This window comes from Pelobates fuscus, chromosome 5 (assembly GCF_036172605.1).
Source record: "Pelobates fuscus isolate aPelFus1 chromosome 5, aPelFus1.pri, whole genome shotgun sequence".
In the NCBI taxonomy this organism is placed as follows: domain Eukaryota; kingdom Metazoa; phylum Chordata; class Amphibia; order Anura; family Pelobatidae; genus Pelobates; species Pelobates fuscus.
In genome coordinates this window covers 379,488,564-379,510,640 of record NC_086321.1, presented here as the reverse complement: position 1 = coordinate 379,510,640, position 22,077 = coordinate 379,488,564, and the positions used below count along the sequence as shown (strand labels likewise).

The following is a 22,077-nucleotide window of genomic DNA, read 5'->3' as shown; positions in this document are numbered from 1 at the left end:
TGTGTGTGTGTGTGTATATGTGTACTTATAATGAAATCATATATATGCAGCTTAATGTACGGTATACAGTGCAATGTACAGTTTACAGCTTAATGTACAGTATTCAGCTTAATGTATAATATAATACACAGCTTAATGTACGGTATTAAGCTTAATGTACAGTATACAGCATAATGTATAATATACAGCTTAATGTATAATATAATATACAGCTTAATGTACAGTATTCAGCTTAATGTATAGTATACAGCATAATGTATAATATACAGCTTAATGTATGGTATACAGCTTAAAGGGACACTATAGTCACCTGAACAACTACAGCTTAATGTAGTTGTTCAGGTATTATCTATAGCTCCCTGCAGGCAATCTAATGTAAACACTGTATTTTCAGAGAAAATACAGTGTTTACATTGATTGATAGGAATACCTCCAGTGGCCGTCACTCAGACGCCCACTAGAGGGACTTCCTATCACGCAGGGCCCTAAAAAGGCCCTGTACACGTCAGACGTATTAAAATACGTCTGGCGTGTTCAGGAGAGAGAAGGCACTGTGTGCGCGCCTTCTCTCGCCAGCCTGTCAGCGGAGGAGCCCCGCTGTCACTCAGCTCAGCTCGCGGCCGCACACACCGCGCGGTAGTGCGCTCAGCACTTCAGAGGGCGGCATGAATGCCGCCCTCTGAAGTATGTGCGCATGTGCGGCGAAGCCGCGCATGCGCACAAGGTTGCAATGACGCTTCCAAATGGAAGCGTCTGATTGCTCCCTGCTCACGCCCGCCTATTTCGTCATTTTGACGAAATAGGGGGCGCGGCTTCACGAGGCTCCCGGCGCTGGAACGAGGTGAGTAAAATCTCCTCCCTGGAGAGTCCCTTTAATGTACGGTATACAGCTTAATGTACAGTATTCAGCTTAATGTACAGTAGAGGGACTTCCTATCACGCAGGGCCCTAAAAAGGCCCTGTACACGTCAGACGTATTAAAATACGTCTGACGTGTTCAGGAGAGAGAAGGCACTGTGTGCGCGCCTTCTCTCGCCAGCCTGTCAGCGGAGGAGCCCCGCTGTCACTCAGCTCAGCTCGCGGCCGCGCACACCGCGCGCATGCACGGTAGTACGCTCAGCACTTCAGAGGGCGGCATGAATGCCGCCCTCTGAAGTATGTGCGCATGTGCGGCGAAGCCGCGCATGCGCACAAGGGAGCAATGACGCTTCCAAATGGAAGCGTCTGATTGCTCCCTGTTCACGCCCGCCTATTTCGTCATTTTGACGAAATAGGGGGCGCGGCTTCACGAGGCTCCCGGCGCTGGAACGAGGTGAGTAAAATCTCCTCCCTGGAGAGTCCCTTTAATGTAAGGTATACAGCTTAATGTACAGTATTCAGCTTTATGTACAGTATACAGCGTAATGTATAATATACAGCTTAATGTACAGTATTCAGCTTAATGTACAGTATACAGCTTATTGTATGGTATACAGCTTAATGTATAATATAATATACAGCTTAATGTACAGTATTCAGCTTAATGTACAGTATACAGCGTAATGTATAATATACAGCTTAATGTATGGTATACAGCTTATTGTATAGTATACAGCTTAATGTATGGTATACAGCATAATGTATAATATACAGCTTAATGTACGGTATACAGCTTATTGTATAGTATACAGCGTAATGTACAATATACAGCTTAATGTACGGTATACAGCTTAATGTACTGCATGCAGCTTAATGTAAAGTATACAGCTTAATGTAGTGGTTCTGGTGTCTATAGCATGTCCCTACAGGCTTTTCAATGTAAATGATACCTTTTCCGAGAATATTACACATATTGTGGGTTATGAATTGCCTGTTAATTGCTGTATTTTTTCTCTACCACTAGGTGGCAGTCCTTTAGAATCCTTAAGAATATTATTTTATTATAAAACAGAGACATATTTTCAGGTAAACCAAACAAATGATGACAAATTAAGGATTGCCGGAGCATTTTAATACACATGTATGTGTGTGTGTATATAAATATATATGCAATAAGGAACAAGTACAAGGGTTACAAGGGGAATACAGCATCATTTTACTATAACCAGAAACGCACGGATAGCCCCCATTGTTAGGAGTCAGGTTTAGAATGATATTCCCCGGGTCCGCCAGACGCTGCCGCCAACTAACTTCCGTTAGCTCTCCTGAGCTAAGACTTGCAGTGCAGGGTTTGCACACTGAGGTAATCACCGCCGGGCAACAGAGCTTCTGATTCACCCTGAGCTGTAGTGGAGATAGGGAGCGGTGCCTGGCAGACCCCCAGTAAGTCTAAACATTGTGATGTGCCAGGAGTGTCCCTTCCATTTTGTGAATGTTAATATGTGTTTGTGCGGGAGCATTGCTGTCTTCTAGAAAAATGTATTTATACAGCCACTGTTCACCGTCTACCTGTGACCGCGTATGAGGTAAGTCCTTAAAAGGTATGTACGGTATGTATATATGTGTCCAACCAAAGCACTTTTACAATTACTATTATGTATATAGTGCCAACATATTCTGTAGAGTTGCACAACAGGTAAACAAGACAAACACTTCATTCGAACAGTGACACACAGGAACAGTAGCTGAAGAGGGACCTGTCCAAACAAGCTTACAATCTAAGTGCTGTGTTTCTCTGTCACTTCTGATCATTTGTTTGTTAGTCCACCCATTGTACTGCGCTGCGGAATTTGTTGGCGCTTTATAAGTAATAATAATTTATTTTCTTGCTGCTCATAGTGCCACTCCCTCCGTGTGCAGCTCAAACAGCGAGTACAAGGAATAAATGGATAAAAGAGACAGGAGCAGCCTCAGAGCCCATAGCACTTGTGCTCAGTTTACATCAAAGCTGTCGGAGTGGGTACTGCATGCGCAGATTGTTTCAATCTCTCTGGGATAGAAGGGAGCAGACTGGAAACAAACAACTCTGATAAAAAATTTAAAGGTCTGTTATAAAACACAGAATCACAGCCAGGACTGCCTGCACGCAAGGTGAAGAGGAAGATCTCATTGTTCTGAGTCAACATGCAGCAAGTTACATTAACAAACAGTAAGTCGTAACACAGCAGAATCGGAACCCCAAAATGGCTCTGCAGCCAGAGGAAAAACAGGAATTCACTCAAAAACTCAATATAGATTATTAATAAATAAAATCAGTACATTGTGTAAAATGTAACAGTGCAGATTTGATAACAGTTGTCCTTTAAGGAATCATTCCATGCAGTGAGGGATTCTGGGAGCTGCTCGTTAAATCACAGACTCTGATTGGCTGCTGACAGAAAGAGGTAATTCTAGCTAAACTTGCTACAGCTTGTTTTATAGCCGTAACACATTCTCAAATCAACAGCACAGGGAGAGACAAAACAGCATAAGAACAGCCAGGTGCAAACCATATAAGCACTCCCTCAAGTGCTTTAAATATTCAAATGTATATAGAATATAGAATGCACACCATAACAATCTCAAAAAAATATTAAAATTTTATTATGTACAAAAAAAGTACCAGAATGTAAACATATTAGAAAAAATGAATATAAACAAAGTAACAGAAGTAAAGGCAGATACAATAAAACAATAGTAATAAATTACCACAAAAATCCTTACAAACCTCAGACAGAAACACGAGTCACCAAATCCCCCAACGTTTCGGCACAAACTGGCTGCCTTTATCAAGGGTACCTATACTTCTGTTACTTTGTTTATATTCATTTTTTCTTATATGTTTACATTCTGGTACTTTTTTGTACATAATAAAATTTAGATATTTTTTTGAGATTATTATAGCCGTAACATAAACATAATTGCTTGGAAACTGGCACTTGATATAATAATAATAATATAAGAATAAAAGTCGCTCCCCGTAGTCCGAAAAATTAATATTAATAGAGGCTAATGTGATTTCAATGCCCGTCCCTTTTAATTCGAAACTTGATTTCCATTTTTATGAACATTTTAAGATTCTCATCCTGAATTTTCTCCTCAAGGGCACGAAGGACCCGCTCTCCTCCATCTTTGTATAGTTCCAGGAGCTCCTCTGCGTAGGAAATCCATACACAGTTATGGCACCCACTCATACAGCAATGCGTGGGTGGGGGTGGCACGGTGGGTTCCTGGGATCCTGAGTCACTCTCATGGATAGAAGAATTATCTGTCTTGTCTCCATTTATTTCTGTTTTAGAGTCTCCCAATGATTTGCTCAGAGAAATTCTCCTTCCTATAATGTAGAAGAGAGACTGCGGACAGAGAGTAGAACGAAGTCCCTTTCCAACGGAACAGAGCAGCTACAACAGAAAACCAGAGGTGTGAATGTAGATGGCGCATGTCTTGCCATTTACTCTTGTGCTTGCAGGAGATCTAATAAATCATCAATTTAGTTTTATCACAATTAAACAAAAACTCCAAGCACCATAACCACTACAGCTCACTATTAGTAATGTTTCCAGGGTGTGCCTTGGCACACCGCATTGTTAGAAATCAAACCATTTTAGACTTTTGGTCCTGAGGGAGCGGCAGCTCAGTCAGAGCGGATGCTTCTGCTTAGAAACGTCCGTCAGCTCTCCTAAGCTAAGCCCTACAATGCAGAGTTAGCGCACTGACTGAGAGAGCGAGATGATTGCTCTCAGCCAATGAGCTAAGCCCTGCACCGCCTGGAAAAAAAAGCCCCCTGGCGGATACCTGGCAAGAGGTCAAACTGTCCTAAAATGGTCTGCCTCCTTACAATGGTTAGGCGCCAAGGCACTTCTGGCACCAGAGACACTACAGCACGCGGTAGTGGTTATGGTTGGTGTGTTCTTTTAATACATTTTTACATTATCCTGACTTATTCAACAACATAAAATCAGTAAGTTATGATTTCACCAAATAATCGGCATAGTGTTTTGCTCTGCCTGCCTAAGGCTACACACGGGACACAAAATAGTAGCAGAATAAGTTAAAATACTGGAGCACGCAATCGGCAAAGAAAATAATTAGGAGATGCAGTACATAGGCTTCAAGATGTAAAGTAATTAAGAAATAATTTAAGTCATACGTGCAAAAACAACATACAACATTTTGGCTGAATGGCCTCTTTATTCGGTATGTTATTTTTGTCCACATGATCCAATAGACTATGCCTTATCTGCTTTATCCTTTGTGCCTGTGTCCGGCTTTTGCCTGAGACTATGATGGCAACTCGCTGACACGCCAACATCCACCCAGCCTGGAGCAGGATAGGAGATCACTGCTAGCTGCTCATGGAACCCAACCTGAGAAATGAGAGCCATTACAGTGAGAAGGATGTGGGGCTCTATATAGGGACTGTCTCTCCTACACCAGGACACTTGGCAGGTATGACCAGGACTGGGCAGGTCTGACACCATATAAAGCCCACCCAGCAGTGAATTGGGATCAACTGACAATCAATGTATAGTTATCCAGTTACCATGGCAACGCTGAGTCCTCCCAGGGTCAGAGAGTCTCCCTCAGTGAAGCTGCCCCTGTTGCCTCTGAGCCCTCTGCTTGTCCTCCATGGCGGAAATGAAGGAGGTAAGGGAGTCCATGGCTGTGTTTTGCCTTTTGCCCACATCCAAGATGGCGACGGCAGGCAGTCGCACTGACCAATAACAAGGCGTAGGTGGGCGTGGTCACAGCTTGCCTAGCGAATGAGCGGCGCCGCTGGGGGAAACGTCATATTGTGCGGCCGGAAGTAAGGTGTGACGTGCGGCACGTGGGGCCTTGCTGCTGAATCTGGGCCATGGGGAAACACCGAGTCAACAGAACGGCGGATAAACCGGAACGGCCGGGCCGGCCCCAGAGGTCGCTACCGGGACCGGGCCAGCCGCACAGGTCGGTACCGGGTATTACAGGCAGAGTGCTGCCCTGTGACAGGCGTTATATAGAATGCAGGGGGGGGGGGGGGGGGGTCTCCAGACCTGAGTCCACAAATCATGTCCTGTCAGTGAGTCTCCAGCACAAAAAAAACCCAGAAGGGCATGGGAGATTCAATGCTGGAGCAAGGACTTTGGGGCTTAGACACATGAACGGTTTAACCCCTTAAGGTGAGCCAGTGCCAGGGGCCTCCTGGCATCATAACAACTTCATTTTGATGAAGTTGTTATGGTGCATGGGGGTGTTCCTTTAAAAGTTTTATCCAAATGTATTAAAACATTTAAAAAGCTTATCCAAAAATATTAAATTGGCCTTGATTCTTCAACATTCAGTGTTTAATGTAAGTCTTCCCTGCCCTCTAAAATCTGGATAAATCCTGGGAAACAAAAAAATATAGTGTCTTACAATTTGTAGTTTTTATTTTTTTAATTAGCACCTCATCTTGGCATCAAAATTCTGAAATAAAATTAAACGTTGCTCCTTAAAATGTTCGTCTTGTATTCCATGTACAAAAATTGCCCAATTCCTTACTTCTTTCTGATGACCTCTGGTGTGATTTGACACTAACACTCTCTATATCACTGTTACATTTAGCAATATGAAGAAAAAGACAAATTCAGCACCCAGAGACCTTGATCTCCAGGAAATCCCTTTCAAGCTGCGTGAAATTATGAAGAGCAAATTGTTAATGGGCAAAAAAAAACCAAAGAAAAAGAAAAGAAAAGGTAGGATTTTTCTGCATTGCTAATTTAGCAGACTACATAGAGGGGTGATTTAATTTCCCACAAACTACACAATGGAGTTTATTCACTAAATCGGTCATTGTTGAGCATCGACACGGGATCTGCACATTTAAGATTATTAGCCACATTTGATCAGAATTGTAGCCCAATAACATTAATGCTCTGTTAATTGTCTGCTAGAGCCTGCAGCAGCCTCCCGTGTGTGGTTAAAGTTTAATTAACTAACCGAGAAGGTGATAAGTACATCTAAAGTAATCTGTAAAGTGCAGTAACAATGAAACCTTTTGTGGAGGCTGTGTGAGTCAAAGCCAGGGAAAGTGTGGCATAAATAAAGCGATTTAACTTCTAAATTTTAGAGAATTGAGCAATAAGACTGGAGGGACAATATCTATACAACAAAACTACTTAATTAAGCTTAAATTTTTTTGGTTCTTAGAATAATGCCTTAACTTCTTAAAAGGTGAGTTTTTTTTAATTTGTTTATGAAACCTCTAACATAAGAATATATTAAAGAGGGACTTATACATTCAACATGTTATAAACTCTGGTCCAAGTGTAGAGAATTAAAAGCTTCTTAATAATTTCTCTCCATTGAATGAGCCAAAACGTAACTCTATAAAGTTGTCTTTCATTACAATGGGGCAGTCTATGAAGTCACTGTGTGTCAGAGTGTTAAAAGGTACTCTAAACACCACAAGCACTGCAGCCTGCTGTAAATGTTATGCTAACAGAGTACCTTGGCACTATCGCACAGTAAATAGTCAAATTATTTTGAGCCCCCTGTGTGCTAACGATCCTTCCTGTCTTCTTCCTATGAATAAAGTGTTTTATTTCCTCTTTAATTATATCAACTTTTACATTACTCACTGGATGAGACGACTAGATAAGTGAGCTCCTTGTGATAGGCCCCTATCTGTTCAGTTTTTGTCAAATTGTTTTAATGCTTCTCTGACACCAAAAGTCTATTTCCTCTTCTGCCACCCAGATAATCAGGAATCTGACTTCCACAATTCTGTCCAAATTAACATGGCAACGGTAAACCAGGGGTAGATTAGCTCAGGAGGAAGAAAACCCCGTTAAATTTGTGATATTTACCCTTGAATTTTTTTTTTTTTTTTTTTTTTATAAATTCTTTATTTTTAAAGATTTTTTGTTTTGTTTAGGGGTAAGGGGTACAGAAAATAAGCGGGGGGTAAACATTTGGTAAACATGAAAAAGGAACATATATTGCTTGCACATAAAGTTATTTCAGTATTTCGAATATTTCGACAGTTGCAATATTCTTGTGATTATGGATCTCAGCGTTGTGATACATATCATTATTCTATTCTTGCGTGATACATCCTGGTCTAGTGGTTTGGGTAGGGTACAGAAGATTAAAGGGTTGGGGGTAGGATGCCCTGTCCTATCATAGGTGTGCAGTTGTGGGGTACCTTTTTTGCACATTGTGCTTTCGTGATCTTTCTGTTGTACCCTTTGTGTTTGCGTACTTCAGTGGTCAAGTCGTCCCGCTGGGTTTCGGGCTCCTCTGGGATGAGAGGGGTCGGGGTGGGAGATATCCTGAATTGTCAGCTTGTAGTGTCTGTCTCTGTTTCTTGTGCTCTTCCGTTCTAAGCGAGTTATTGTCCGTTATATGTCATCGGTATGGGTGTGGTTTGTGGGTCGTTTTGGCGTCATTTGTGGTGCGGTGTGGTGTGCGTTGTGGGTGCTGTATTGCTTTGTTAATCGTTAGTGTGAGTGTGTGTTTGCTGCGTATTGCTATTGTTTGGTCATGTGTGTTCTTTGTTTTTGTTCGCCATTGGTGCCGGCGTGTATCGTAGCTTGGTTGGTAGGAGAGTGTGGTTTGTGTATGGGGTGTTCTAGCGGTCTACTGACTCGGGGGGAGGGGGGCTGAGGGGGTTATGGGTGTGGGATATGTGTGGTTGACGCGTACTTGGGATGTGATCCCGTGTGGGTGCTCACTGGTGGTCTAGGCTGTTGGTGGGTATTCATAGAACCATGGGTCCCAAATTTTATTGAAATGTGTGGTCGTGTCGTGAACCAGTGCGGACAATTCGTCCATTTTGATTGTGTCCTTAATTTTCCTTTTTACTGTGTCTAGCGTGGGTGTGTCTGGGCTTCCCCATTTCTCAGCGATGGCTCTCCTGGTTGCTAGTGCAATTTTGGCAATCAATTTGTTTTGGGATCTTGGTGTATTGGCCATGGGTTTGGATAGTAGCCATATCCATGGGTCGTGTGGTATGTTAGTGTGGAGGATCTGTGATACCATGGTTTCTATTTGGTTCCATAGTTGTGTTGTGTGTGTGCATTCCCACCACATGTGTATGTAAGTGCCTCTGTGTCCACAGCCTTTCCAGCATAGGTCATTGTCCGACCTGCCCATCTGTTTGAGTTTTAGTGGGGTGACGTACCATCTCAGTAGTGTCTTGTATGCTTGTTCCTTGTGGTTCACACATATGGATATGGATGCCGTGGCTTCCCATATGTCGGTCCAGTCTGTTGGATCCTCGGCTGGACCTATGTCCCTCTCCCAAGCCGACACATATGTAAGTGCTCCGTGTTTAACGTTTTGAATTAAATGGGTGTATAGCTTTGAGATCTGTCCTTTGTGTGTAGGGGTTTGTATGCATTGTTTTTCGAAGGGCGTAAGAGTTTTTGTGCCGGCCTGTTTTATTGTCGGAGTTTCGAGGAAGCTCCTAAGCTGTAGGTGGCGGAACATGTCGAAGGTGCGGTATGGTGTAGTTTGTGGGAGGTCCGCGAATGGTATTGGTTGTTGGTTTCTATAGAAGTGGTGTAGTCGTGTGAGGTCGTTTTCTTCGAATCGGGCGAAGTCTTTTGGTGTCATGCCGGGTGGGAAGTGTGTGTTGCGGAGAATTGGTGTCAGGGGTGAGGGTTGTGTTGTCAAGCCACTTTTTTGGGTTACTTTGTCCCAGATGTTGATAGTGTTGATGATTGCGGGGGATGTTCGGGGTAGGGGAGGTCTTGCTGTTCTGGGGAGCCATATGTATAATGATGGGAAGTCCCTGCCAAAGATATCGTGCTCTAGGTCTACCCATCTTTTGGTTCCGCAAGGGGCGTGCCAGTTTTGTGCTTGTGTTAGCTGAGCTGCCTGGTAGTAGTGGGTGAGGTGTGGGAGGCCTAAACCCCCTGCTTTGTTGGGAACGTATAGGGTTTGTCTTTTGATCCTGGTGCGTCTGTTGGCCCATATGAATTTGTCGATTGTAGATTGTAGTTGCTTGATGTCAGTGTTTTTAATTGGGATTGGTAGAGTTTGGAATAAGTATAAGAGCCTGGGTAAGACATTCATCTTAACCGATGTCAGTCTTCCCAGCCATGATATTGGCATGTTTTGCCATTTCTCTACATCTTGTTTGATTTTTTGGATCGTGGGTGTGTAGTTTAGGTCATAGCTGCGAGAGAGGTCTGCTGGGATGGCTATACCTAAGTACTTGATATGTGTGGGTGCGAGGTCAAAGGGGTAGATTTGGTGTATAGCCGTTTTTGTGGGGGCGTCTATGTGTATGGCTAGGACTTCAGTCTTGTCGATGTTCAGTTTATATCCGGATATGTTGGCGTAGGTTTCCAGGGCTTGAAGGAGTGGTGGGAGGGAAGTTATTGGTTCTGTTATTGTGATGAGTAGATCATCTGCATATGCTGCAGTTTTGTATTCTTCTCCGCGGATTTTTAGGCCTTGTATGTTTTCGTTTGTTCTGAGTGTTTGCAGGAGCGGCTCCAAGGAGAGCGCAAAGAGGAGAGGGGACAGCGGGCATCCCTGGCGTGTGCCATTGTGTATCGTGAAGGAGGGGGGATTTGTTAGGGGTAATAGGAGGTGGGCTTGTGGGGTGGCGTATAGTACCTGTAGGGCGGTAATGAATGTTGGGGGGAATCCAAATTTGGTTAGAGTGGCGAATAAGAAGGGCCATAATAGTCTGTCAAAGGCCTTTTCTGCGTCTAGAGATAGGAAAAGGGTCGGTGTGTGTCTGGTTTGTGCCGTCCATATGAGGTCGTATGTCCGTCTTGTGTTGTCGCTGGCCTGTCGCGTCGGTATAAAGCCTACTTGGTCTGGGTGTATCAATTTGGGTATGAGGGGGTTTAGGCGGTCGGCAAGGATTTTGGTGAACAGTTTTAAGTCTACGTTGAGGAGGGAGATCGGTCGGTAGTGTCCTGGTTCTAAGTGTGATTTGTTGGGTTTTGGAAGGAGGCATACGTTGGCTTGTAGCATGTCTTTTGGTAGTGGGTCGCCTTGTAAGATGGTGTTGTATAGGTTGCAAAGGTGTGGGATCAGGGTGGGGGCGTATGTTTTGTAATAGAGCCCTGTGAACCCGTCCGGGCCTGGGCTTTTGTTGGGTTTCAGGGCTTTTATCGCCCCTGCGAGTTCTATTGTTGTTATGGGGTTGGCCAGTGTTTGTGCTGCTTCTCCATTGAGGGAGGGTAACGCTACTTGGTTGAGATATGTTTCTGTTAGTGTTTTAATAGGTGTTGGGTTATGGCGTGCTCCTGGTGTGTGATCGTACAAAGCCTCATAGTATTTTAGGAAGACGCTAGCAATTTCTTCTGGGGCTTCTGTGGTTGCTCCATCAGGGGTGCGTATTTTGTGTATCTGTTTGTTTTCGGTTCTTTGTTTGAGTTTTCGTGCGAGTAATGTATCGGCTTTGTTGGCTTTGTCATAAAAGAGTTGCTTTGTCCATAGTAAGGCTTTTGTTGAGTCTTTTGCCATATATGTTATGTCAGTTTGGCATTTTTTAATCTGTTCGGTTAGCTCTTGTGTTGGGTCTGCTTTGTGCTTTGCTTCAAGGGTTCGGAGAGTTGTGAGTGTTTTTTCTAGGTGTGCTACCTTTTGTTTTTTATGTATTGTTGCTTGGTTTATTAGGACTCCCCTGATCACTGCCTTGTGGGCAGCCCATAGGGTCCCTTCTGAGGTGTCCGCGGATTTGTTCAGTTGGAAGTATTCTGTGAGGGCCCTGTCTACTTCTTGTCTGATTTGTGGGTTATGAAGCAAGTGGGGGTTCAGTCTCCAAGACCATGGTCGGACTGTGCAAGGTAGGTTAATTGTGAGTGTTATTTCTGCGTGGTCGGACCACGTGATGGGGCCTATGGATGTGGAGTGAACCATTGGTGCCAGTGCTGGGGAGATGAGAAAAAGGTCGATGCGGGAGTATGAGTGGTGTGGGTGCGAGAAGAAGGTGTAATCTAAAGATGTTGGGTGTTGAGATCTCCATGCGTCTAGGAGGTGGGTGCGCGAGATGAATGAGGAGAGCAGTTTGTCTGTTTTGGCCGTCGGCGGTCCATGTTGAGTGTGCGTGCGAGTCCGGAGTCTGTCGACTGAGGGTGAAGGGGATGCATTGAAATCTCCGCCAAGTATGGAGTGGTGGGAGGGAAACAGAGCTAGGTGTGCTTGTAGCGTGTGCCAGAAAGTGCTGGAGGGTGTGTTTGGGGCATACAAGGAAGTGAAGGCGTATGAGTGTGTGCCTATTTTGCCCGTGACTGTGAGGTATCGGCCTTGTGGGTCTGCTATTGTGCGCTGGATGACGAGTGGGCACGATTTTCGGATAATGATGGCTACTCCGTTGTGCTTGCCGTGAGAGGAGCTGGCGAAATGGTTGATTCTGTAGTGTCGGCTCAGGAGAGGGAATTGCTTAGCTTCAGTGTAGTGTGTCTCTTGAAGGAGGAGTACGTCCGCCTTAGATCTGTTTGCCCATCTCATTAGTTGGTGTCGTTTGGTCGGATTGTTTAGTCCTTTACAATTTATCGATAGGCAGGTCAGAGTGGCCGGCATGCTGGGTGTGGCTGTGTTGTGTCTTGTGTGTGGTGTTTCGTTTATGTAGTGCGTGTTAGGGGGGGAGAGCGGGGTTGTTGGTTAGCGGGGAGGGGTGGGGATTCGGGGTAATGGGTCGGGTGACGGGTGGCGGTGCAGGGGGGGTTTGTGGGATGTCCCAGGTGGATCTTGGTATAGGGGAGTGGGTTGGGTCCTGGTCTTACTGGTTGGTTGCCAGGCGTCTTTTGGGCGGCTGGGTTTGCTTATTTGGATGTACAGGTAAAAGGAGGAAAAAGGCTGCGCCAAAAATGACCTAAAAATACAGTGAAATAAGTCCCATAAAAAGTGAAAAAATAATAAAATAAAAAGTAAAAAGTGCTTATTTAGTCTTTTGGGCGGCTGGGTTTGCTTATTTGGATGTTTATAGTTTGTAAGCAATGTGAGGTTTTGGTGTTCTTGTTTATGCTTTGTGGTCAGGTGAGCTAGGAGTTATACGTTTGGTTGGGGTTTTGAGGGTGGAGGTGGGTCGGTGCTTCGCCTCTCCCTCTCTGTCCCCGGGTTTTCTGTTCTAGTTCCGAGGGTGCATCTCGGGTAGGGTGGTTTGAGTAAGAGTTTCAGTTGTGCTGGTTGGTTTGACTCGCGTCGTGCGAGTGAGAGTGTGTTAGAGGGTCTGTTTTCATGTTATTGTGTTGGAGGGTGGTGATGTATGAGAGCCAGTTTCGTGATGTGAGGTCATGAGGGCGTTGTTAATCGCCATGGTCTGCGTGGTTCTTGTCTTGGTTATGTGTGTGAGTGGTTCCTAGGTCGTATGTGCTTGTCGTGATTTCTTTGGTGGGTGATGCAGGTGTCGGTGTCGGTCATGTGTCATTGTTGTGCCTGTGGTAAGTGTGTTTTTCTGCTAACTTGTTCGCGTATTGAAATCGGTGGGTTCAAGGTTGGTGTATGGTTTCTCGTTGGTGGGCAGTCGCTTGTGTCTGTCCAGGTTAGGCGTTCTGTCTGTCCGTCATGTTCCAGGTATCGAGGATAGTTTTTGCTGAAAGACAAAGGCGCGTGCGAAGGCACTGCAGTCGGTGTTAGTTGTTTGTCTCTGGTCGTGTACTTGATTGGGTAAGGTGTAGTGTCAGGGGAGTTGTGTCTGGGGTCTGGTGGGCCTTTTAATAGGTTATGGTACCTTTTGGGCTGCAGGAGCTGCATGTATACCTCAGGGGGTGTCTGCTCTCTGTGAGGCTTGTAAGCTTGATGGGGCGGTCTCGTGTGCTCAGGGTCTCTCGAGGGAGTTAATTTTAGAGTGTCAGGTTGTGATTGGCTCACATAGCCCTGGGGGGTGGTGGTTGTCGCCCTTCCCTCTTCGCCTTATATTGCTCTAAGGTAAGTCGTATGGTTGTGGGGCATAGGGGGGGTCGTTGTCGTGATGTCGTCGTGCGGGGGTGTTTCTAGTGAGGTTAGGGAGCCTCTTCTGTCAGGCAATGGGATACATTCTGATAAATACATATACACATGCAGAGAGGCGCTATGTAACATTGGTGACTAAGTATAGGTTGGATATCAGTGAGGCGCTATAGTTTGTCACACAACTGCACTTCAAAGTAAATGACGGTTCAAAACACCCCTAACGATATAATACAAAGAAGAGGGGTAAGGTGTGCGGTTCTGGTAAAAAATAGAAATAAGCATATAAGTAGTACCTTGGGGTGGGACACATTCTGCATTAATCAAACCTCTTTTTGTGAAATAGTGTTCCTCCCCTGGGGTTTGTTACTAAAATGTTACCGCTAGTTTTTTCTTGCTTTCCCCCCCGGTTAAATCTGTGGGTGCTACGCCCTTTCCTTCTGTAAGGGTGTCACCGGTAAGGCCTTAGTTGTTGTTCTGCCTTACTTTTGGCCCAGTTTCGAAGTTGTACATATTAAATATGCCCCCTGCGTGTCTGCCTTTCAGTGTGGGTTCCGGGTATCGAACCTTGCCTTCCCCCCTGGGTGCTCTTTAGCTCATTCGGTCCGGCCTGGTCTGAGAACGAGGCACTGTGAGACCTCTGGGTCTTTGTGGCGTTTCCCAACCCTTCCCTCTCCCCATCTCTCCCCCCACCCCCCCCTGCCGAGTAGGGTCGGAGGATGAGGAGTGGGGACATCCACAAGTGGGGCATAAAAAGGGCAGCATCTCGCTGGTGATGTGGTGAGGGGAGAGAGACTGCGCGCTGGTGTGTCGCGTCTCTAGATACACTTAAGTGGGTTGGGCAGATATTGAGCTAGGGTGATGGGTCTTGGGGAGGCCAAGAAAGCCTTCTACTTTGCCTTGTGGCCTGTCGTGCCCCGGTGTGGTCGTTTTGTGTGTTTGGGAGGCAATTATGTAGCTCCCCGACCCGGTTGGGGTCCGGGGTGTGTGGGGTATGTATGTTGTCCCTCGCACTCGTGCGACATTATTATAGGCTTGGGACTGAGGCCTGCGAGGTCTAGGCCTAATGAGGGGCAGTTATAGTGCTCTGGGGTGTCATGGCATGGCAAATAAATATAACATTGTAATAAACTTGCATATCAAACAGAAACGTTAATCTTAACTAGGGTGTAACAGTTCGTAGTGCATACTACCGGAGGAACAGTGTCCTTGGACCACGTTCACGGAGTGGAACTTTCCGCTCTTTGTGGGTCCGCCGATGTGGTTCTGGCAGCTGTTCATGGTACCGTTCAAGTGTCTGTCTGGGTTTGCTCCTGGGGGACCGATGGTGTTTTCCTCTTGGTCTGCATGCGGCTTGTGTTGGAGCGGGGTCCTTCTTTACGGCTGTTGTCACCTGGAGTGGCACGGTTGGAGTCGGCCGGTGGATACCGCAAGGGGATTCCCAGATGCGCTGCAAAATCCTGCATGTCGGTGACTTGATGGAGGGTGAAGGTTTGGTCTCCCTTTTTAGCTGTCAGCTTGAAAGGGTGCCCCCACATATAGCGCCACCCGGATTCAATTAGCGCGGTGGTGAGGGGTTTTAGTTCTCGGCGTTTCCTCAGTGTCGTAGGCGCCAGATCTTGATAGAAATGAAGCTGTTGCCCTTGATATAGAGGCGGGCGGTTTCTGGCTTTTCTTTAATTGGGAAGTGAAGGAGTTTCACGATGATATCCCTGGGGATATTGGGGTTGAATGTCGGCGGCCTCAGCGCTCGGTGTGCTCTTTCTATGTATATGTCGTGTTCTGGGGTGTCAGGCAGGAGGGAGTGGAATACTGCTGTAATGGTTGGCAGTATGGCGTCCGGTAAGACGGTTTCCGGTAGGCCCCGTATGCGTATGTTTTGCCTGCGGGATCTATTATTTAAGTCCTCTAGGCCATCCTCCAGAAAACGTACCCTGTCCGACAGATTCTCCAGTTCTCTGCCGTGGGTGGTTGTTTGTATTTGGGTTTCTTTTATGAGGCGTTCAGTGGTGCCTGTGCGAGAGGTCAGCGCCTCTGTCTTCTTTGAGGCCTGATATTTGTTTTTCGAGTGCTGCCGTTGTGTAGGCCTTGATGTCGGCCGATGTTTCTCTGAGCATTCTTCGGAGATCATCTTTAGTAAGTGGTGATGTGTCTGTAGAATCCCTGTCACTCTCTTCAGAGTCCGAGCCTGTGTCTGCCTGGCTCTGGGCCCAAGATGGCTGCTTGTCTTCTTTGGCGCGGAACATCGTGGCCACTGACGGTGTGGATTCTTTTCTTTTTTTCGTTCCCCCCATCTGAATGTGTGGTGATGGGGTTGCTGTAGGTCTGCGTTAAGTTTTGGGGGTGAGATGCACCTTTGTGGAGGCTGATGGATGCGGATTGTATGCCCGGGGTAAGAGAGCTAGGAGAGCACACGTCTTACTCCATGGAAGGTTAGGCTCCGCCCTGTCTTGAATTTTTTTTTTTTATTCAAATTGTCTTTAATTTTTACATCTGCTGCTGTTTTCACCAACACAAACACAAACATTAACTTGTAACACTGTAGTGACTATCTTTAGTTATATTTAAAGTCCAATAACCGTTTATAAGAAATTGGTCAGAGGGTGATCCCACAGGGTTTTATAAAGTGTTGTTCTTATTTTCTGTCTTCAGAAAGGCTCTTGCCGCTGAATGACGAGATCCAGACAAAAATCCCGATCCCCAAATTTAAGAGGAGGAAGCGTGAATGTGTGGGTGCATATCTGGATCGCATGGAGAGAGAGGTCCAACACGTCATATTCTTGAGCAAAAACCAGCCTGATGTGATACCTGAGCTCGAGGTGCCCAAAGAAGAAACCGCTCAGCAAGAGTCGCCGAGTGAACCACAAGAGAAATCACAGAAAAAAAAGGCGTATGTACATTGAGGAGTACCTTTTACATTGATACAGAATATCCAAACATTACTGCAGCAAGCTATTTAAACTGGTTCTAGAGCATTGAGGGAAAGGGGTTATGGAATAAGAGATTCTACTTGCCAAATATTGGTAAAAATCTTATTACTAAACAAAATACAATTATTTTTTTTAATTAATTTTTTTAAATTATTATTTTTTTAATTCTATTCTTTATGAGTAGCCTTTCTCTCCAAGTAATCTTGGTTGGATAATAAAGTAACTATTACTAGTTTAAACCTTGTGGTCAAACTCGAGACGTGCATATAACATTCTTGAACCTTGGTGCAAAGGGCAATAGTATCCCCTCTAGTTAAAAATAATACAAACTTCTTTATATATGTATATACAGTTTATTTTAAATAATATATATTACATTGCTAAACACACTCACACCAGGCAAGCCATAAGACTTGCTTTTACTACAGAAATCTCCCTTTAAGAGTGCTCTGCAAGGGATTCTGGGTTGGTGTATGCAAATGAGCTCAATATGTAATACAAATATATATATAAACATTATGTATGTTGTCTCAATGCATGACATTTTGTATCTGTTTAAAGTGTCACTATCTTTTTTTCGGATCTCTGTATATTTTTAAAAGACCCTACAAGGTAACATGTCCACTTGGTTAGGGAAAGTGCGCATGCATAATGTGGTATTGGCATATATTGCTCATGGCGTGAGATGCCTCGCGGCTGGGAAATGGTGGTGGAAACGTCACCCTACTTAATTTGGATGTATATACTTTGATTGAATTGGAGTTTTTAATCAAACGTCAAAAAAAGTCCTATCTTTATGAAAACCTTAAATGAGAGAGCTCCTTTACATTCAGAGTTGGCAAGAAATTAATAAATAGCATAAAAAATAAAATTGCACCTAACCCAACCTTCAGCCGTTGTTATATTGTTTTATTGCTGTTATCAATCAGTTGTCTGTTAGATTTGCTCCATTGATACACATCTGAGATCATTTTTAATATGATTTTTACATACAATAAGTGCCCACACAGTTAATTCTCTGTCTATATTTTTATTTATGTATAAACAGCTTCCACATGAGGAAAGAAAACAAGGCTTCAAAGAAAAAAGAAGAAAACGAAGTAAACCGATTAGAGATGGACATGTTTAAAGGTGAGGACATTTTTATATAATCGTACCGGACTGTCTAACTCTGTACTTACCTTAAATCCTCCTCCGTCTGTTGCTTTCCGTCCATGTACCCATACCGCCTGGTTTGGGTAGTGGCTGCTTGCCTTGCGGATCAGGACTCGTTGTCTGGAGAAGGAGTTGGGCTCTAGATTCTCCCAATAACACATTTTTATAGACATTTAGCCAGTTTGTGCCTATTATCTGCGCGCTGACCTGGAGCCTGTTTAAAGGGATAGTGTAAGCACCATAATCACTATAGTGCACTCTAATGGTTATGATACCATCCCATGCTTCAGCCAGCTCTTCTAATATATCTTATTCTAAAGATACTTCTTCCGCTTTAATGACCTCAGTCCTGACAGAGTGTCTGCTAATGTTAGACCTTTTAATAAGTATTTAACAACTTACTGCGGGTCGGTTCCAGGGGATTCAATAACCACTGCAGTCTATACCGATCATTTATTAATTTGAAGGGCCATTGGATCAGCTAATTACCATGGTAACTGAATATGCGTTCTCCCAGTTCCTATTCGATCTATTTACACAATTTTGTGAGAAGCTAACGTTCTCTTAAAAATAATACAAACTTATTTATACGTGTGTGTTTGTGTGTATATAGTTCATTTTAAATAATATATATTGTGTATGTTGTATCAATGCATGACATATTGTAAATATGCACTTATTAGGTTTCTTTTTTTTTAATCTATAATGGGTAATACGTGTTAATAACAATTATAGATTCACATCATTCACACCTTTTATTTTGGCTACATTTTACCGACAAAGCTTCTTACCCGGTGCTGTCAGATGGCCAGCAGTGCAATGGGTTTAGTATTAATTTATTTCTATTTTTGATAGATCCAGTAATGTTTGGCGAAGTGGTCATGGAGCCCCCAACACTCACTGCGAAACCAAGAAAGAGCATTACAAATTCCAAGGTAAATAATCCATTGCGTTTGGCCGGGTGAGCACGCTCTGGGTGCACACACTTTAACTCATTGAGAGCTTGGAGAGCGTAAAGTATATTTCACATTACTGCTCCTGCGCTTAAATTTCCGCTTCTCAGTTTTTCTGCTCAAACTAACTCGGCTGCTAAGCCACATACACACGTGACCTTTTCTAAAAAAAAAAAAAAAAAAACTCATTACATTTCATATAATGTAATAAACTTTAAAAAGTGAAAATTTGATTAACATTATCCTTTAAACGAACACTCAGCTTGTTTTAGAACAGCTTGACTTCTAACCTGCGCACAGCCATGTCTCGCTGTAGGGGTTATGGTGCTTGAATTGTACTATTGTACTATTAAAACAGAATGGTCACTTTAATCTCCACATTGCAGTTACTTTGCCATCCCATGATTCCTCGGGAGCATACAAGTATCTCACAGAAAAATGCTGTTCGCATGCAAGCTTGACTGTTTCTCCGGCAGTGCTGTGTGTGAACGCATGCACCGTGTATACAGCAACGCAAAGTTTACTCATTTACATACTTTGCCTAGAAAAACATGAAAATAAAAGATAATTTAAAGAATTGAACAGCCAATTGCTAACGTTTTGTTCATTGTTAGGAGATGCTAAAATTGATGATGTGACAGTTCTTTTTTTAACCCCTTAAGGACACAGGACATGTGACATGTCATGATTCCCTTTTATTCCAGAAGTTTGGTCCTTAAGGGGTTAAAGGGCTTAATCCACCAAACCTGGGCACATGCTTTGTGTTCCTCTGCAGAGTATCTTGCTTTATTTATTAATTTTTAACCCTCGAACTATAGAGGTAGCTGGATGTTGTGTCTTATTAAGTATTGTAAGTAAGTATTCTTAATTTAATGCTTTATGATTTATGCAACAGTGGGATCTGTATTAGAGGTTTGGGAGAGTTTCGAAGCACTGTGTTCACTGCAACAGTACCGGGGGAAAAAAAAATCTATATTTAAAAAGAGCAAAATAATCCAAATTGAGAACACGCAGCCAGTGAACAAAAAGTGAGAAATGAGTACAAATAACATAAAAAATAAAGATAAAATGCAATGGTTCAGAAAGTGGAGGGACTCACTGTCTTTATTGAAAAGTCGTGTCCACTATCTGTTAATACATTGCTTTATTCACATTTTATGAACGGCGCCATGCACATCGATACTGGGAGGAAACATGGGATGCGTTTTCTGATTGTAGACCTAAATTAACGCATCATTTCTTGGTTTCTTTTTGCCTGTTAGCCTGGGACAAAGTCACTGCTCCTGAAAAAACTGTTTGCCAAAGAGGGTCCATCAGTCAAGCCACCACCTGTGTCCATGGCGCGGAAAAGAATGATACAGGAAGAACGTGAGAGGGTCATAGACGCTTACAGACAAATGAAAAAGAAAAAACTGCAGAAAAACCCAGCAAAGGGCCTTTAAATCTGCCGTACGACTGCAACAAGAACCTACTGATTATACCAGCAGCGTTTCTCGTTTTTATGGAATAATCGAAAAGGACATTTCAAAACGTGACGTTAACTGACTTCCTGCACAGAGATGGGACTTTGTGCTTTGGTTTGTGTCTCCCTGAATGAGCGCGTGGAAGAGACTGTAGATCCCCTTGCCACGTTTATCTCAGAGAAAAAAATGCAGCCAACACAAAATATTTGTTTTCTTCTTTAGTGATACTGACGGAATGGAGAAATAGTGGTATTTAGAATTAAAAGAACAATCTATTTAAAACCTTTTCATATTATTCCTGGCTAGGTAAGGTTTACTGGACTCAAAGTAAGTTCTGTAACAAAGTTTGACATAAATGCAGGAGGTGAATCTGGAGGCTTTCAGACTGTGGGGGAGGATGGTGAGGTTATACGAACGATAAATTGTGCATTAAAATCAGTGCAATCACCTTTCAGCAGTTTTAAAAATCAGACCTGGATTTACAGCTGTTAAAGGAAGACAATAGTATAGTCCTTAAGTGGCTGTTTAGGTGATCGTCTCTCTCTCTGTGCAGTAAGAAGGTGATTTTCCTACATTTTTCTCCCACCCCACACCATGTTTTCACAGATGGCTCCACCTCCATGGCTGAGATCATTAATCTTGATGATCTCAGCCAATCCAATGCTTTCACGCATGAGTGGCAAAACGCGCTGACAATCCGCATCTCCTCATAGACATGCATTGAATCAATCTATCTCTATGGGGTACTTTCTGCACCTCAATGCTGAGTGAGGAGACGCTGAATGCCTGTGTTGCATATTGTGCATAACTGGACTAGGAAGCACCTCTAGTGGCCCTCTGAGTAACTGCAACTAAAGGAGCTACTGGGCACCAATGGAAACACTGCCTTTTCTCAGAAACATTACATTAACTCTTTAAGGACATTGGCTTTTTTTTTACCGTTATTGCAATCCTCCCCTTAAGGATGCAGGATGGAAAATTACTGTCCAATACTAAAATGACCCCAGATTGTTAATGTTCCTGTAGTGTGGGGGATTTACTGTTAGGCTAGTTAGGGGTTTTAAAAAGTAAAAAAAAAATTCAAAAAAGGGAACTTTTGTACAGGCTAGCGATAAAATGATCCCACGCAAAGGTTTAAAATATGCTTTTTGAAACACCCTGTGGTGTCTTCTTTAGGAAATGAAATGCCTTTGTGAAGTAATTGGAAAACACAACCTGCTAAAAAAAAAAATACAAAAAATACAAAGTGGGGCATTGACCCAGCGTAAAAATGTGAACTTAAATGGCTGTGTCTCAAATGTGCACTTTCAATGTTGTCATATACCTGGTAAAGGTACATACGGAGGTATTACTGTACTCAGGCGACATAGTTAAGCAACATATGAAGTAGTATACAGTCGTAGTACACATAAGGTTTGCAAAATATACTGTGCAAACTCACTTTGTTTGTCAAAAAGGTAGAAAATGCTTATTACCACTACACTTGGTACAAGCTAGTGGAAAAATGATTTCACGCTAAGGTTCAAAATATGCCTTTTTAAATACCCTTGAGTGTCTTCTTTAAGAAATGGTATGCCTTTGTGGGGTAGTTGGAATAATCAACATACTAAAAAAAAAAAAAAAAAATAAACCTCCAAAGTGGGGTATGAACACAGCATAAAAATTAAAAGTTAAAAAAACAAACAAAAAAACAATTTAAATGGCTGTCTCTCAAATTTGCCCCATCAACGTCCAAATATACCTGGTACAAGCTAGTGAAAAAATGATTTCATAGTGTCCGAGAAACTCCATTTTGTCTGCCGT

General features: G+C 43.5%; 2 protein-coding genes across 2 annotated transcripts; one reads left to right on the top strand and one right to left on the bottom strand.

Moving 5' to 3' along the window:
• Positions 1-3,905: 3,905 nt before the first annotated feature.
• On the bottom strand, positions 3,906-5,547 carry LOC134610467 (oxidoreductase-like domain-containing protein 1). The gene is made up of 2 exons (XM_063453435.1): positions 5,441-5,547; positions 3,906-4,298 (listed from the first exon to the last, which is right to left on the bottom strand). Exons 1-2 carry the CDS (start codon positions 5,441-5,443, stop codon positions 3,918-3,920), a joined length of 384 nt encoding a protein of 127 aa, XP_063309505.1. The 5' UTR covers positions 5,444-5,547; the 3' UTR covers positions 3,906-3,917.
• Positions 5,548-5,698: 151 nt separating this feature from the next.
• Positions 5,699-21,620, top strand: LOC134610466 (coiled-coil domain-containing protein 137-like). The gene is made up of 6 exons (XM_063453434.1): positions 5,699-5,844; positions 6,481-6,611; positions 16,426-16,663; positions 17,752-17,834; positions 18,714-18,793; positions 20,074-21,620. Exons 1-6 carry the CDS (start codon positions 5,753-5,755, stop codon positions 20,251-20,253), a joined length of 804 nt encoding a protein of 267 aa, XP_063309504.1. The 5' UTR covers positions 5,699-5,752; the 3' UTR covers positions 20,254-21,620.
• The last annotated feature ends 457 nt before the right edge of the window (positions 21,621-22,077 follow it).

Coding starts and splice junctions, on each gene's coding strand:
- LOC134610466 (XM_063453434.1), top strand. CDS start 5,753: ATGGGGAAACACCGAGTCAACAGAACGGCGGATAAACCGGAACGGCCG. Junction 6,612..16,425: donor AAAGAAAAAGAAAAGAAAAG/GTAGGATTTTTC, acceptor TTCTGTCTTCAG/AAAGGCTCTTGCCGCTGAAT. Junction 17,835..18,713: donor AGAGATGGACATGTTTAAAG/GTGAGGACATTT, acceptor TATTTTTGATAG/ATCCAGTAATGTTTGGCGAA.